Genomic DNA, 18,438 nt, shown 5'->3' on the forward strand with positions numbered 1-18,438 from the left:
AAAAGTACAAGCAAACTGACACACTCGGTGCTCGCTCTGCAACGACAGACGATTGACAGAGAATCCTCCGTCATGCATGTGTGTGTCAACATATTTGCATGGTCTGTCAGAAATAAAAAAGTTTAGACCTATTTTCTATTCAGCAACATCCTTTTATAATGTTATAGCTGCATGCTGGGGGACTTAAGGGGCTGCATAAAATGAATTTAATTAATGCGGTTGTGTCTGCTGGCTTTTTTTTTTTACTGCTGTTCGTTTTTTAATATATAATATATATGAACATATCTAGTACCGTATTTTTTGGATTATAAATCGCATTTTTTTTCATAGTTTGGCCTTGGGTGCGACATATACTCCGGAGCGACTTATGTGTGAAATTATTAACACATTACCATAAAATATCAAAAAATATTATTTATCTCATTCGCGTAAGAGACAAAACAAACGGCAGCAATCGTCACACATACGTCAGCAATCGTCACTCACACGTCAACCAATAAGAATTTGGCGGGGGAGGGTCATGGCAGAAGTGCATTGTGGGTCCTGGGATGCTAACTGCTATATGCTACTGCCGTAGTTTTTAAAATGGATCACATCAACATTGGAGGTAACTTATAAAAACTGAGAAGGGCTGAACTAAAATGGCACCGAAAAGGAAATCATATACTGCAGATTACAAGCTGGACGTAGTGAAATATGCAGCAGAGAAAGGCAATCGAGCAGCAGAAAGAAAGGACATACCAGAGGCGACACCGGGGAGGAAGATTTCATCGGATTTAGCAATCGGGAGTGACAGATTGTTTGGTAAACGTATAGCATGTTCTATATGTTATAGTTATTTGAATGACTCTTGCCATGATGTGTTGCGTTAACATACAAGGCACGTTCTCAGTTGGTTATTTGTGCGTCATATAACGTACACTTATTCAGCCTGTTGTTGACTATTCTTTATTTATTTTAAATTGCCTTTCAAATGTCTATTCTTTGTGTTGGATTTTATCAAATAAATTTCCCCAAAAAATGCGACTTATACTCCAGTGCGACGTATATATGTTTTTTTCCTTCTTTATTGTGCATTTTCGGCCGGTGCGACGTATACTCCGGAGCGACTTATAGTCCAAAAAATACGGTATATGAAAAAAACTTCTCACGCCTTGAGCAAAGTATGTGCAGCCTCTCTCCCATGAGCCAACCTTGAACGCAGAAAAAGAAAAGGAAAAAAGTGGGTTCCCTTGTAGATGCACTTTGGACTGTGTCTAAAATGCCCATAAAAAGTTGTATATGTCTCCTGCATGTTTAAAAACATAGCAAAGGCCACAGGTAGGAGCATGATAAAATTAAAGTGTCTCAGTGGTGATCGCCCATATAGTACACGCAAAATCATCATTTAAATAAGGCGGTCTACACCACTTTAGAATTGTACATGCAGTGTTAGTAGAACATACACAAGACACCCACTAATAGTACACACAATTTTATAGATTGCACATGCTGTTTAGCATGTGGTATTAGGACTTTAGTAAATCAGGCCCTAAGTATCTCAGATTTGTGTCAAAGGTGACCAAACACATTAATATTATCATTAAATAATGAGTGTAATTACATTGTTTCCCATACATTCATATGCCACAAATAATTTGGACTGCCACAATTAAATTTGCTGCAACATGCCCTCCCTCATAAACACATTATAATGGAACTGTCTGTGAATGTCACTGGCTCCAAAATAAAACAAAAATTAAACTAAAATATACGCCCAACACCAACGGCTAGCATATGTTACCAATAGTGGTGTAAGACAACAAATAAAAGTTAAACTTACTTAAAATTGCCTTGTGGTGTGAATTAAATGAATGGCCTTTGAGACTGTCAACCACATTGACATAAATGCCAGCTGCGAAATTCAAGGATTTAAAAATAAATGCTATGGTTGCTCAAAAGGTGATTAAAATCATACATTTCTCCAAACACTGCTTTAAAAAAATGTTAGCGACAATTCCTACTCTTTTTTTCTGGTCTTATTGGACACTTTGAGAGTAACATGAAAGCATGTATCGCTCTGTATAAGCTGTTCAAGCTGCTTGTATCCGGACCAACTGGGGAACTGACTTATGATTCAATAGAAAGGATCCAGGGGGCATTTTGGATGTTTTTAGGGTTTCCAAAAAGGCTAATCCAACTTGGATGTGCCATCGACGTCCCACTGGGGTGAGTTTTCCTTGCCCTTATGTGGGCTCTGTACAGAGGATGTCGTTGTGGCTTGTGCAGCCCTTTGAGACACTTGTGATTTAGGGCTATATCAATAAACATTGATTGATTGATTGATTGATTTGTTTGTGTTACAGCTTTACTATAGTAAGTGAAAAAAAAGTGTTATAAATTGCTATGAAGCAGAAAGGGGTCAGATTAAATAAATTCTGCCTCTTCTGACTATTTTTCTGACATGCTGTAATGACAAACTGGAATTAGGTGATGTATTGTATTGTAACAGAATGTTCGAAATAAACCATAACCAAAAAGTTCAACTATAAACAGTCTGCATCACAAAGCCTACTATTATTATTAATACGATAATTATTATTATTGTTGTATTAACATTTTCTTTCTCATTGTTTGCTGTTTTTTTGTAGTTTTCTTCTTTAAATGGTATTTTCTGAAAGTGAAACCCCACACCACACCATTGAGCCACCGTTCTCACCCGAAAACAATGTCTGGTTCAACCAAGTCTTTTTGTACGCATTCACAGAACCCCCACACCAATACACGATCTGGTTTCAAATGTTTTTTTTGCACTGTCAAAAACCAAAAACTTAAAAAAAGAAACAAAGATAGTAAATGGCCCTCAGCAAGAGCAGCTCCAGTGCCCCTCTGTGTTTATGAAGTGTATCATCACAATGCGCACACACAGCATGCTGTATATGAATCCTCTTAACAGTCTGGTCTTCCATTGCTTCTCTCCAAATATAAAAGTACAAATATACGTATGTTCATTATTTTCTCACAACTTTGAACTGTAATTACTTCAGATTGGCCCACCATTACCTCTATCAAGCAAAGGAACTATTATTTTGATTAGCGATTATTGTTTTAGCTTAGAAAATATATTTATATAGGTTTTATAGTATCAAATGATCTGTCCTTTTATTAAATTGTAGTTAAAAAATATTAGATATTTTGTATATAAAAAAATATCAGTGCTTAAGAACTCATTGGATGTCGCTGCAAATCTGGATAGAACAGAAATAATGATAGATATTCTATTTTGCCCATTTGAGTCACAATGGAATAATTATCTCATACCCCACAATGTGCAGTCCTTGTCGTCTTACCTCAAAGTCCATAAACTAGTAAGTAGGGCTGGATGACTACAGCAACAACAACAACAAAAATCACGATTATTTTTGATCGATATTGTAATCACTATTAATTACACAATTATTTATTCATTTGAAAATATAAGTATTTGTTGTACCACCAAAACTCAACTTTAAATATAGTAAAAAAAAACAACCAGATACAATTAGTAACAAATAAACCACAACAAGTAAAATAATAATAGTAATAATACATTTAGATATAAAAAAACAAAACATTTATTTTTTCCGTTGGAATTGTTTTCTTAATTTTTACACTTATTTTACCACCATGGGATGTTTTCTTTCTGAGTCAAATAAAATTTAACAAAATGTTTGTTAATTAAATGCAAAAATCCCCACATTTGGTGCAATACACCTTTGGACAATTTTGACCAGTTATTTAGGTCAAAGCATAACACATCTGTAAATGTATCAGGAAGTGCTGTAAAGGGGAACTTTTTTGGGAATTTTGCCTGTCGTTCACAATCATTATGAAAGACATGACGGATGTAATTTAAAAAAAAATGCATTCTAACTTGTAAATAAACGTAAATACAAGTCCGCTTAGAGCAGAGGCCAATCGGAGGTCCTCAATTCCGCCCATATAACTACCCAAAAACCGCCAACAATACTGCATTTACATTTAGTGGCTTGATAATTGACCAAGTATTAGTGATATTGTTATTTTGAGCCCAAACGCAGAAAAACTACATATAGTGGCGCCGTGATCACTAGCTTGTGTTTCAATGTTGACATGATCGACTGATGAGCTGCTTCTTCGTTTCCTTGCTCGTCAAACTTTATTTTAGATCAGTACATGTACTGCCCACGGGCCGAACATGTTTGTAGCAGCCCGCAAGATGAGTTTGCAAAGTGTAAAAATTAGCTGCAATTTTTTTTACGAAGTAAACTGCTGTTCAAAATGTGGATGTCACAATAGCAATTCAAGTGTAACCCACGTCACACATGACACAGTTTAAAGATGACGTGTCAGCTGACTTGAAGCGCCCTCTGGATTGGCTGCTGCTACTCCAATCAGCGCAGGTGCAAGCAATCAGATGCTTCTGTTGTGGCTGGCAGCAGATGTCAGCAGACTGATGCAGTAGTGACACACAGTACCTTCTTTCATTGTAAATTATCCACTCAACTGATACAATAACAGTAGAATGCAAAGACTGACGTGAATATGACTATTTAATTTCTGAAAATGTGTGTTTCTACATTTGTTGTTTGTTCTATTTTTTCATGCTTAAATCTACCTTGTTCACATTGGTTAAATTTGTATTTGTTATCTTGATTACGGCTTTGGTGTCATTCTGATAATTGTTTTGTTTATATTATAATTGTAATATTTGAATGATGATAAATGAATGTTTTGTGGCAGTAGCGGATGTCACCAATGCGTCGGTTTGATTAGACGCGAAACACGTTTTTAATGGTGAAATGCTAACATGAGAACACTAAACAGGAAGCGCTTAAAGTTTAATGGCACCAATCTTTGCCCGGGCGGGAATAGATTTTCCTCCGTGTGGCCCCTGAGCTAATATGAGTTTGACACCCCTGTTCTAGATCATAAATCATGCCTCTTACCTGGATATTAGAAGGATACAGACATATTCCTACAAGTTTGTACACCCTGACAGCGGATTTCGACCCGGAAATAGCGAGATTGACACGAAAAGACGTTTTTATTTTATTTTGCGATGATTATGAGTCATTCTTCATCTAAATGGAAATGTATACTGAACAAAAATATGAACACTTTTGTTTTTGCTCCCATTTTTCATGAGTTGAACTCAAAGATCTAAAACTTTTACTATATACACAAAATGATTCCTCCCAAATATTGTTCACAAATATGTATAAATTTGTGTTAGTGAGCATTTCTTCTTTGCCAAGGTAATCCATCCCACCTCACAGGTGTGGCATATCAAGATGCTGATTTAACAGCATGATTTCTGCACATTTGTGCCTTAGGCTTGCCACAATACACGGCTACTCTGAAATATGCAGTTTTGCTTTATTGGGGGTCTGGGGTGGTCAGAAAAGCAGTCAGTATCTGGTGTGACCACCATTTGCCTCACGCAGTGAAACACATCTCCTTTGCATAGAGTTGATCAGATTGTTGATTGTGGCCGGTTGAATGTTGGTCCCCTCTAACCTGACTCTCGCCAGACCCTTGTAGTTCGCTGAGCTCCACACAAGGGTCTGGGCTCGAAGGCGTTGCAAACTCCTTCCAGATAGCAAAAAATAATGAACCAATCAGGATCGCCGAGCGGGATTTCATAGATGTGACGTAGCACCGAAGCGACTGTTTGATTCAAACAACAATGGCGGCACGCAGCCCTCGCTGCGTCGTGTGCTGACATTGATTCTGCTATTGCAACTGTTTTGTCAAATCTATCGAATATTAATTATTTAAAAGATGAACAGAGAACGGTTTTGAAGGCATTTATTGGTGGCAAGGATGTTTTGGCTCTTCTTCCGACCAGGTTTGGATTTCCCAGCGTCGCTCTCATCAGCGTCATGGGTTGATTTCGATGTGAGTGGTGGAAGTGGCACGTCATTCAAGATAACGGACAAGTGGTTTATCCAATTACATACAATTATTTTTTTACAAGGCCCCGCCTTCTGAAATACATCTCATATTGAGAACTCCCAGATTCTTGTGTGGAGCTCAGCGAACTACAAGGATCTGGCGAGAGTCAGGTTAGGTCCACTCCTCTTCAATGGCCGTGCGAAGTAGCTGGATATTGGCAGGAACTGGAACATGCTGTCTGATCCATAGCATCCCAAACATGGTCAATGGGTGACATGTTCGTTGAGTATGCTGGACATGCAAGAACTGGGATGTTTTCAGCTTCCAGGAATTGTGTACAGATCCTTGCAACATGGTGCCGTGCATGGTCATGCTGCAACAAGAGGTGATGGTCTGGGGTGAATGGCACAACAATGGGCCTCAGGATCTCATCACGGTATCTCTGTGCATTCAAAATGCCATCAATAAAATGCACTTGAGTTCGTTGTCCATAACTTATGTCTGCACATACCATAACCCCACCCCCACCATGGGCCACTCAATTCACAACGTTAACATCAGCAAACCGTTCTCCCACACTACGCCATACACACTACACTGTCTGCCATCTGCCCTGAACAATGAAAACCTGGATTATCAGTGAAGAGAACATTTCTCCAACATACCAGACATCATCAAATGAGAGCATTTGCCCACTCAAGTCAATTACGACAACGAATTGCAGTCAGGTCGAGACCCCGATGAGCTCCCTGAGACGGTTTCTCAGTTGCTGGATGTGGAGGTCCTGGGCTGGTGTGGTTACACGTGGTCTGTGGTTATGAGGCCGGTTGGATGTACTGCCAAATTCTCTGAAACGCCTTTGGAGACGGCTTATGGTAGAAAAATAAGCATTCAATTCACGGGCAACAGCTCTGGTGGACATTTCTGCAGTGAGCATGCCAACTGCATGCTCCCTCAAAATCTGTGGCATTGTGCTGTGTGATAAAACTGCACATTTCAGAGTGGCCTTTTATTTTGGGCAGCCTCAGGCACACCTGTTCAATATTAATGCTGCTAAATCAGCATCTTGATATGCCACACCTGTGAGGTGGGATGGATTATCTTGGCAAATAAGAATTGCTCACTAACACAGATTTAGACAGATTTGTGAACAATATTTGAGAGAAATTGGTCTTTTGTGTATTTAGTGAAAGTTTTAAATATTTGAGTTGAACTCCTGAAAAATGGGAGCAAAAACAAAAGTGTTGCGTTTATATTTTTGTTCAGTGTATGAACATCCGAGCAGTCGGCATCCTAATGACAGGAGACCTTGTACAGTAGGTGAAGTTGTATTAGGTTTATTGGCTCTCAAAGTCTGCAGGGAGTAATAATCAGGAATGTTTAAAATAAAAAAGAGAACGCTGTGATGTGTTTATAAAACTAATGTGCCATGATGCTTAAATAAATCAAAATAGGCAAATATTATTATATGTTATTATAAATGTGCCTGTTACTACATTATATATATACTTACATCATGTATATAAAACCTTAATGGAGGTGTTTGGATGTTTTTTGAGGGCTTTATAGGCAGAATAGAGCAGCTTCAATAGGCTTCATTTTAAGCAGACTTTTGATCACATTTATTTACTATTTAGAATGTATTAAAAACATACATCTGTCGTCATAATGATTGTGAACGATGGAAAAAAATCTAAAAAAAAGTGCAGTTCCCCTTTAAATACTTTATGCTTGTGTAAGGTATTTTTTGAAATCTTTATTTTGTTAGCGCAGTCAGACTTCACGCTATTACTGTGAGGGGAGAAAGTGTGCTTTGCTGTTTGCAGCTTTGACGATTAAAGAGACTATTTAAGGCTCTAAAAAAAGAGAGAGCGCCTCTGAAGTTGTGACTGCTATTTGTACATTGTTGATACATCGATAATGTCGTTCACAACAGCACAAGCAGATAAGATGGGTTGTGGGTGTGTGCATTGTTCTTGCTAGCATTAGCTTAGTAGTATAGTCGCTGTTTCAAGTGGCCGTCTCCACATTGTTTAGTTCAGGACGGGGCGTTTGAGTGTGTTGCGGATGAATGAGTGGTATTGGACACGTTATTTTCCCAAACAAATATTCCTTCTCCTCACAATGACAGTATTTCACTCACATTTATGTCAATTTACCCGATATTCTGCGTTTAACAGCGGATTCCAATTTATTGGCTAATTGACTCTGTCCGCAGTTAGTGAACGCGAAAATCAATCAATCAATGAATGTTTATTTATATAGCCCTAAATCACAAGTGTCTCACAGAAAATCCTATGCCTTACTTTTTTGTTGAGTTTAGTGATTATTGATAAGGCATACTACACTCTCAAATAAAAAGTAGCAACCATGGTGAGATCCCAAACTTCTAGAACACGTGCTCTGTTTTCATTCATTCGCTCCTCATCCGTTTTACCGTTACAAGTTCCGGAATTTGCATGTACATTGATAGTTTTTTTTTCTTCGATTATTATATTTTCATGATCATGAAAAGCCATTATTGAAATCGAAATCAAAATTGTATTGCTTGTCCAGCCCTACTAGTAAGTAGCCTAATAACAAGCATACTTGCACATAAATATCATTTTAGGAATTGATTGTTTATTAATCATGTCGAAAAGAAACCACCAAAGATTCTGTTGGTTAAGTCTTACCGGTAACTATCACTGTCTAAAAAGACCACATGATCGACCATACAATGGTACAACTATTCTGGGTACTACTCAGCTCAAGAGATTGACATCGAAAACATTTACGGTACTCAATTAATGTATTATTCTTTTTCCACTTAGTTAAAGAAATGTAGTCAAATGTATGCATTATCGCTTTCTAGTCAGAGCACACACCTGGTACACTGTTGTCAGGCTAACCCATAGACAGTCCATGATTTTTTCTTTACTTTTTGTCAACCTTGGCAGAAGTCGGCGTTGCTGTATAGTGCTACCATATATTTGCTTTATAATATATATGTGTTGTACTGTAAGTCATAGATCATATTTACCTTTGGTCTTCTTCTGGGGTGTTGGCTGATAGCAGTGACATGACAGTTGATTTCCCACTTCCCTGCAGACCAATGACCCCCACCACAAGCATATCTGTTTGGTCCCGCAGGTACTGCAAAAACAAAACAAAAAAAAACACACAAAAAAAAACAGTAAAATATTGGTTGTGTAAGTCAAAAATGAAATATTCAAGTATATGGTTGTGCCAATCGATCAGCCACCGATCAGTAAGAGCTGATTTTTGTGGAAAAGTATGTGATCGCCATTTCAAATTACTGTATTTTTCGGAGTATAAGTTTCCCCGCAGTATAAATGGCTCCGGAGTACAAGTCGCTCCAGAGTATAAGTCGCACCGGCCGAAAATGCATAATAAAGAAGGAAAAAAACATATATATACATCGCACTGGAGTATAAGTCACATTTTTTGGGGAAATTTAGTTGATAAAAACCAACACAAAGAATCGACATTTGAAAGGCAATTTAAAATAAATAAAGAATAGTGAACAACAGGCTGAATAAGTGTACGTTATATGACGCATAAATAACCAACTGAGAACGTGCCTGGTATGTTAATGTAACATATTATGGTAAGAGTCATTCAAATAACTATAACATATAGAACATGCTATACGTTTACCAAACAATCTGTCACTCCTAATCGCTAAATCCCATGAAATCTTATGCGTCTAGTCTCTTACGTGAATGAGCTAAATAATATTATTTGATATTTTACGGTAATGTGTTAATAATTTCACACATAAGTCGCTCCTGAGTGTAAGTCGCACCCCCGGCCAAACTATGAAAAAAACTGCGACTTATAGTCCTAAAAATACGGTAATGTCTTTTAATGCAAATCAGAAATGCCGTTCCTCTCTGGCTGACATTATATTCTTAGTCCTCTGGCTAACAAGCTAGCAAGCTCATTTTGTAACTCCATTAAAAAAATGTGAAGCTTCTCCCCTAACCATATAATTATCAACTCCATTAATGCAAATAAACTGCATTTCATACAGGTAAGCAAAGGGGAACTGCACTTTTTTTGGAATTTTGCCTATCGTTCACAATCATTATGAAAGACATGAGAACGAATGTTTTTTTTGCATTGTAAAATATTAAATAAATGCGATCAAGTCCACTTACAATGGAGCCTATGGGAGCTGCGCAATTCCACCTACAAAAAAACATCCAAACACCTCCATTAAAGTTTTATATACATAATATAAGTATATATATATATATATGTTATGTAGGCACATTAGCTTGCGATGACGACGCCGCTATAATTAGTTGTCTGCGTTAGCGCTTATAATAACAATATCACTAATACTTGGTTAATACTCATGTCACGATATGTAAATGGAGTATTGTTGGCTCTTTTTAAATGGTTGGATTGTGTGGGCAAAATAGTGGCGCTCCCACTGGTTCCGCTGTAAGCCAATTTTTATTTACGTTTGTTTAATATTTAGAATGCATTTTTAAAAATCTATCCCTCGTTATGTCTTTCATAATGATTGTGAACGATAGGCAAAATTCCAAAAATAGTGTAGTCCCCCTTAAAAGCCCTCTACATACACATCCAAAAACCACTAACAATACCTTATTTACATCTCGTAACCTGAATTTTAACTAAGTACTAGAGATGTTGTTATTGTTAGTGCCAACAAATACAATCTATTTTTAGAAGTGCATTGATTGATTGAGCGCTAACTAGCCTATGCTGCTATATTGACATATTGAGCCGGTGACCAGCTGCTGGTGCTGCTTTGCTTCTAAGTTGATAAAAGTTCATCCATCCATCCATCCATCCATTTTCTGATGCTTGTCTCTGTCAGGGTAGATTATAAATCATCACAAGATGACGAGAAAAACACGATAACATGTTTGTTTGCGGAACTTTTTTTAACCCTTAGTGTGGATTATGATTAATTCTTAATCTAAACGGGAAATTATGAACATCCTATCAGTTGGCATTTCAGTGAGAGCAGACATTATACAGTATGTGTTTGTTTTACTATGTAGTTTGTGTATCTTGTTGAGCACTTAGCAATACTGCTACATGACGCACGCAGCTTCTAAAACTTATTGCTCATCCTCCTTATATTTAGGAAAAAAAAAAAAAAAAGGTTCTGCATCGTAATTTGTCCAAAAGTAATCCTTGTTGTCTGTTACTAATTATGCTGTAAGTAGTAGGTTTGTATGTCTAGCATTAAAAGATTACAGATGGTACAAAATGCGGCTGCTAGACTTTTGACAAAAACAAGAAAGTTTGATCATATTACGCCTATACTGGCTCACCTGCACTGGCTTCCTGTGCACTTAAGATGCGACTTTAAGGTTTTACTACTTACGTATAAAATACTACACGGTCAAGCTCCAGCCTATCTTGCCGATTGTATTGTACCATATGTCCCGGCAAGAAATCTGCGTTCAAAGAACTCCGGCTTATTAGTGATTCCCAGAGCCCAAAAAAAGTCTGCGGGCTATAGAGCGTTTTCTATTCGGGCTCCAATACTATGGAATGCCCTCCCGGTAAAAGTTAGAGATGCTACCTCAGTAGAAGCATTTAAGTCTCATCTTAAAACTCATTTGTATACTCTAGCCTTTAAATAGACTCCCTTTTTAGACCAGTTGATCTGCCGTTTCTTTTCTTTTCTTTTCTACTCTGCTCCGGGGTGGACCGCTAGCCTGTCCATCGGATGGGGACATCTCTACGCTGCTGACCCGTCTACGCTCGGGATGGTTCCCGCTGGCCCCACCATGGACTGGACTTTCGCTGATGTGTTGGACTTTCACAATGTTATGTCAGACCCACTCGACACCGAGGATGTCGTTGTGGCTTGTACAGCCCTTTGAGACACTTGTGATTTAGGGCTATATAAATAAACATTGATTGATTGATTGATTGATTGTTGTTGAAGGGAAAAGTGAACATTGTGATACGTCTTAAATTAATGCATCGCCATGTGCCTAAAATGAGCAAAATATGTAAATATTACATGTTATTATAAATCTGCCTGATACCAGATTTATATACAGTGTATATAAAACGTTGATAGTGGTGTCCGGAGGCTTTTTTGAGCGACTTCCATTCACTCCATTGTTAGCTGACTTTTATTTACGGTTTAGAATGCATTAAAAAAGGAGTGTTCTTGTCTTACATAAGGATTTTAAATAATAAGCAACATTCCAAAAAAAAGTGCAGTTCCCCTTTAAGTAACATTATCAAGTGACATTATCACTGGAGGATGAGGCTAAACATGTTACACGCTGAGAGCAAGCCAAGAGAAGACATGATAAGAGCTAAACTACCTGCTAATCTAGCTTTAAACAACACCAAGGTGTTTATTAAAGCTTAAAAAGTGTAGATGGAACCACATTACAGCAGAAAGTAAGCAGTTATTAACAGGAAATTAACAAGTAGATTAATAAGAGTCTTGAGAGAGGATAATATAACACCAACTGTTGGCGGTGGTGAAACGAAAGATAACAGTATATGATCAATACTAGAGTGTTTAGGTGATGAGGTGGTGATTTGTCCACGGTGTACCCCGCCTTCCGCCCAAGTGGAGCTGGGATAGGCTCCAGCACCCCCTGCGACCCAGAAAGGGACAAACGGTGGAAATTTGATGGATGGAGGGATGGATGGATGGGTCATTCTTTTATTTTTTTTGTTAATAATTACAAACACGGGGGGGAACAATTCCACCAACAAAGGAGGACTTTTTAGGGCAAAACCCAAAGGGTTTAAAAGAGTAGTAGATAGTAGTTTTTGCTTTAGTTTAGTTATTGTGAACTATTGACTTCTTTTTTGCTCAAACAATTGTATGTAATAAAAGACATATAAGGAACTAGTTTTAACTATTGCAAAACTGTCAATAGCACTCACCATGAATATATTAAAACATGTTCAGTTGATACATGTAATTAGTTTTGCAGGGTTTCCCCTAGATTGACACACTATATACATGGCGGTAGAGGTGTGGTCAATATGACATAATAATTTTGATTTGCAATAATGCAAATATTTTCTTTAAATAGGCCAAACAAATGTTTTATGTATATTTAAAAAAAAATCCTTGCTTGTACTGACGCGCTTCTAAATAAAGCAATGAGGAACGTTTTATGATATTTGAGATGTTTTTCAAACGTATTATGGCCAACAGTACGTAAATAATAGACTAAATACGGTATATCCATTCTTACAATATATATAGCGGTATTAATTTTGCCGTGGTGTTGCGCCATGATCGTTTATATGTAGGGGAGACCTTTAATTGGTATCGACCGATCTCACTTATGAATAATCGGAATCGGCCGCAAAAAACCCTGATTGGAACATCCCGACTAAATAGTATAACGACTGCTGGACTCACCTCCATGGCGCTGTCACACCAGTTCATTTGTTCATCCACTAGCTTGATGCTGTGCTTCATCTTCTCTGGTGGGAGGAGTTTAGACTGACCAACCAGTGCTGAAATTAAGGCAAGAAATTAATTTCCAGTGTTGCACACCCGGCCGGGAAGGCTAGATTATAACTGGGATTATTTGTGTGAAATCAATGATGACTCACGATCCACAGCGCTGCTCGATGCAGAAGCATTCATTCCTCGGTTTTGGATCTGGTAAACGGGCTGGGTGGGTCGTTGGCCTTCCCTCTCCACTTTGGAGGGCCCAGTTCCTGAAGGCTGAGGTGTCGCCTCTGGTGGAGTCACCGGTTTCACTCCGTCATCGCGAGCTTTCATCAACATGATTGGCTTCTCAAGAACTGGAGCTCCACTGCCCGGCGTACTCTGTGATGGCTTAGCCTTCCAAATGCCATAACAACAAAGAGATGAGACAATGAGCATGAAATATAATGTCACAATGATCATGTCTGCCGCACAGTGGCCTACAAGCACATCAGTCTCTCAGTTGGAACATCTCTGTGTGGAGTTTAAATGTGTGCAACTCTGTGCATGTGCGGGTTTTTTTGCAGCTGCATCCCACATCCCAAAAACATACATTAAGCTAATTGGAGACTGAAAATCATCTACATGTGTGAACGTGAGTGTGAATGGTTTTCTATATGTCTTGTACAGTGGCAGGAACATCAAACACTCAAAAAATCCAGAAATGGTCTAAAACACTACAGAACAGATACAACAGTGTAGGGTTGCAACAATTAATCAATAAAATGCATTATTGGATTAGTAAAAAGTTTGGAATTACACTCTTTTGTTTTGATTAATCGTTTAATGAGTGTAATTTATAAAATGTAAATTATCCGGACCGCATGAAGCGCCTGGAACTTTAAATACACAAACATTGTTTCTGCACGGCTGCTGCTGGAGAAGAGGTGTGAATTTTTGGGCACCTCAAAATTCGATTACGATTATTGATGCATCTTTAATTTATGTATATTATTGCAATTTTACATTTCTTTTCATTTCACTAAATTAGCATTCATCAGTTGCAACTTTTAAAAACAAGTGCATTTGTAATAAGAAACAGTTAATTCCCATTACATTTGTTAAATTAATGAAAATGTGTGCAAAACTAGAACATAAAAGTTCCCTAAAATGAGGAAGGAGCTAGTCGGATCTCTTGGTGAGGTGGCTCACTGTAAATAAAACAATAAAAAATTTTTCGATTATTGATGTTTACTAATCAATTTTACAATCAGCCATGTCAGAATTGCGATGCATCAAAAAATTGGTTATTTCCCCCACCTCTTGGTGTGTGTATTATTTTTATTAGAGCACACATGTGAAAAGTGCAATTTCACATGTGTGAAAGTAGAAAAAAAAAAGATTATGGCAAACGAAATAATCTTAATTTAATTAAATAATTTTCCTTAGAATACACATTAGGGCTATAAAGTGTGTTTTCCATCAATCGAACAAAATAACCCATACTATGGATAGATACTAAAATAATCGCTGCAGCTATACAAGTCAGCTATGTTCTTATGAGCATGTCTTTGGTTGCAGCATCTTGCTCATGCAGTTTTGCAACATTTTCATGTGGTCCACACAACATGTACGGTAATAGTGTTTCTTTGGTCAAAATTGTTCGTAGATCTTGTTTTACAGATCACCATCAAGTCGCTTTTTGACTTTCTCTTCAGAATAGGCAACATTTTTAGCGCTTCCATATCAATTCTACTGACTAAGTTCTAAAGTTAGAACTATACACTACTTTTTATTAGAAATGACAACAGCAGAGCATACATGTGCATGTCAAGCCAGTCTGCCCCACAACAAGAGGATAGCAAAAAATAAGTGACTTGACTACAACATTGAACTAAAACTGAATAAAAATGGCGGAGTCGTGCAAAGCTCTACCATACATGTACGTAACTAAGGCAAACTACATCACTAAAGTTTCAAATTCCAAACCGCTCATTTGGAGCATGTTTTAAAGAAGGCAAGATTGTTTTATAAATATCTCCACAGTGCCTTCATTGTTTGATTTCAAATTTTCGGGACTTAAGGGGATACCAAATACACAAAACAGGTAACAAAAGGTAAGAAAGGTTGGTTTTGCATAACAGGACCCCTTCAGAATGTGTTTGGTTTTGGATTATTTCTGAGGTTGGAGCTTTCAGCTGGTATAGACTCCAGCTCACCCAGTACACTATTGAGGACAAGTAGTATTGAAAATAGATTATGATCATGTTTGCCTATTTTGTGGTCAACCACAGTTCTTTTTACAGAACAATAGTTTTCAGCATATAGCTTAATGTATACCGTATTTCCTTGAATTGCCGCCGGGTATATTGTATGCGCCTGCCTAGAATTACCGCCGGGTCAAACTCGTTTCGCAAAATAATTAGTATATGCCTAGAATTTCCGCCGGTCAAACTCGTCACGTCACGAGTGACACTTCACCTGTCATCATTTTCAAAATGGAGGAGGCTGACTTCAATCATTTAAAATCGCATAAAGGGAAGAAGATAAAGAGCTATTCAGTAGGATTTAAGGTCCAAGCTATTGAATATGCTAAAAAGAACAGTAAGAAGCTATGTTTTATTAACAGCGTGTGTCAAATATGAGTCATTAAATGACTCCCGCCTCCTGGTGGTAGAGGGCGCTAGTGATCCTTCTTGCGACTACTCGGCTGCAGAAGAAGTGACAACAAGCAGCAACAGTTAACAGCGAAAGTTTATTTTTTCCTCTCGCTTGCACTTTTAACATGGAGGATTACATATCTATAATAAAACAGTTTTCTAAACTGGACTTTCAATCGAAGCAGGAGGTAATAATTAAAGGAAGATCTCCATCTGGACAGAGAGACTTTTAAAACTGAAGAAAGATAAGTAAGACTTCTATTAACAAGTTATTGATGCTTTTGTTCAGAAGGAGCTGCGCATGGACTTCATTTATAAGTAAAGGTAAGACCATAATAACGTTTTTTTTATTAAATGTGCTTTTCATGATGGTATCCTTACCTCACACTCAAATTCATAAGCGCAGGCCTAAATTTACCGCATGCCTTTGGTAAGCGCCGGAGTGAGAAGAGGTTTTAAAATAATTAGCGCATGCTTATATTTACCCCTTGCCTTTGGTAAGCGCCGGAGTGAGAAGAGGTTTTAAATTAATTACCGCCCCGGCGCTAATTCAAGGAAATACGGTAGTCATTTTTTTTACTGTGTACTGTGCATGTATTACCCTCTCTCCTGGGGGCTTCACCAGAATGATGGGGGTCTTTTGAATGAGAAGGCCGAGTGTGTCCTCACTGCCGTCCTAAAAACAAATCACATAGTTCATGCAACAGTAAACTGAATGCAACGTACACTATATTGCCAAAAGTATTTGGCCACCCATCCAAATGATCAGAATCAGGTGTCCTAATCACTTGGCCCGGCCACAAGTGTATAAAATCAAGCACTTAGACATGGAGATTGTTTCTACAAACATTTGTGAAAGAATGGGCCGCTCTCAGGGGCTCAGTGATTTCCAGCGTGGAACTGTCATAGGATGCCACGTGTGCAACAAATCCAGTTGTGAAATGTCCTCGCTCCTAAATATTCAAAAGTCAACTGTCGGCTTTATTATAAGAAAATGGAAGAGTTTGAGAACAACAGCAACTCAGCCACCAAGTGGTAAGCCACGTAAACTGACAGAGAGGGGTCAGCGGATGCTGAAGCGCATAGTGCAAAAAGGTTGCCGACTTTCTACTACAGAGCTCCAACTTCATGTGACCTTCCAATTAGCCCACGTACAGTACGCAGAGAGCTTCATGGAATGGGTTTCCATGGCCGAGCAGCTGCATCTAAGCTATACATCCCCAAGTACAATGCAAAGCGTCAGATGCAGTGGTGTAAAGCACATCGCCACTGGACTCTAGAGCAGTGGAGACGCGTTCTCTGGAGTGATGAATCACGCTTTTCCATCTGGCAATCTGCTGGACGAGTCTGGGTTTGGAGGTTGCCAGCAGAACGGTACATTTCGAACTGCATCGTGCCGAGTGTGAATTATGGTGTGGGGTTGTTTTTCAGGAGTTGGGCTTGGCCCCTTAGTTCCAGTGAAAGGAACTTTGAATGCTTCAGGATACCAAAACATTTTGGATAATTCCATGCTCAAAACCTTGTGGGAACAGTTTGGAGCGGGCCCCTTCCTCTTCCAACATGACTGTGCACCAGTGCACAAAGCAAGGTCCATAAAGACATGGACTACAGTCTGGTGTGGATGAACTTGACTGGCCTGCACAGAGTCCTGACCTGAACCCCGATAGAACACCTTTGGGATGAATTAGAACGGAGACTGAGAGCCAGGCCTTCTCGACCAACATCAGTGTGTGACCTCACCAATGCGCTGTTTGGTTGAAAATTCCTATAAACACACTCCGCAACATTGTGGACAGCCTCCCCAGAAGAGTTGAAGCTGTAATAGCTGCACCGACATCAGATTGAACCCTATGGGTTAGGAATGGGATGGCACTTCAAGTTCATATGCCAGTCAAGGCACGTGGCCAAATACTTTTGGCAATATGGTGTATGTGTCTAAAGAGTGTTACCCTTCGTTCCCTCGGTTGGTATTCTCGATCACGACTTGGACCGGACAGATTCTGGCCTGGCGCTCCAACTTCCCGTTCGACACGGCGTCGCCTTCTCCGCCGCCCTGGCCCATACATTCCAGGTTGACTGTGGCCGGATTCCGACATATTGCTAACACGCTTTAGCAGCCAATTTAACTCCTAACTAAACGAACGACCACTACAGTTGTTGTCTGTCTGTAAGATAGCTTGTTCGCTCAAACAGAAACCAGCTAACGACAACTTTTACTGTCTCCAAATATTTCTAAAACAATAAACCGTGTGTCACCAAACATAAACATGACCATAACTTCACCTGTCTTTATCAATATTATGCGATGTAAATGGACGAAGGGGTGGATAATGAAACACACGAGCACTAACCCATCAACACAAACACAACCGCAACGTTTGCTTGCTGTTAATGGCGCTTGGTATAACAGTCGGCGTTGACCGTTTCCAAGTCAGTGCGTTGTATAATGAAATGAATCCAAGAAGCTCCGCC

General features: G+C 38.7%; 1 protein-coding gene across 2 annotated transcripts in view; it reads right to left on the reverse strand.

Moving 5' to 3' along the window:
* Positions 1–18,438, reverse strand: part of smg9 (SMG9 nonsense mediated mRNA decay factor) — a 31,146-nt gene that overhangs the window by 8,643 nt on the left and 4,065 nt on the right. The window contains exons 1-5 of one of the 2 annotated variants that reach the window (XM_062063199.1): positions 17,916–18,410; positions 16,568–16,642; positions 13,489–13,723; positions 13,292–13,389; positions 8,918–9,030 (exon numbers count right to left, since the gene is read on the reverse strand). In XM_062063199.1, coding sequence (XP_061919183.1) covers positions 8,918–9,030; positions 13,292–13,389; positions 13,489–13,723; positions 16,568–16,642; positions 17,916–18,062 — 668 coding nt within the window. In that variant the 5' untranslated portion in view covers positions 18,063–18,410. Of the gene's footprint in view, positions 1–8,917; positions 9,031–13,291; positions 13,390–13,488; positions 13,724–16,567; positions 16,643–17,915; positions 18,411–18,438 lie in introns of those variants that run through there. The other variant, XM_062063200.1, reaches the window with a different exon arrangement.

The sequence above is a fragment of the Entelurus aequoreus genome, linkage group LG11 (assembly GCF_033978785.1).
Source record: "Entelurus aequoreus isolate RoL-2023_Sb linkage group LG11, RoL_Eaeq_v1.1, whole genome shotgun sequence".
Classification (NCBI taxonomy): Eukaryota; Metazoa; Chordata; class Actinopteri; order Syngnathiformes; family Syngnathidae; genus Entelurus; species Entelurus aequoreus.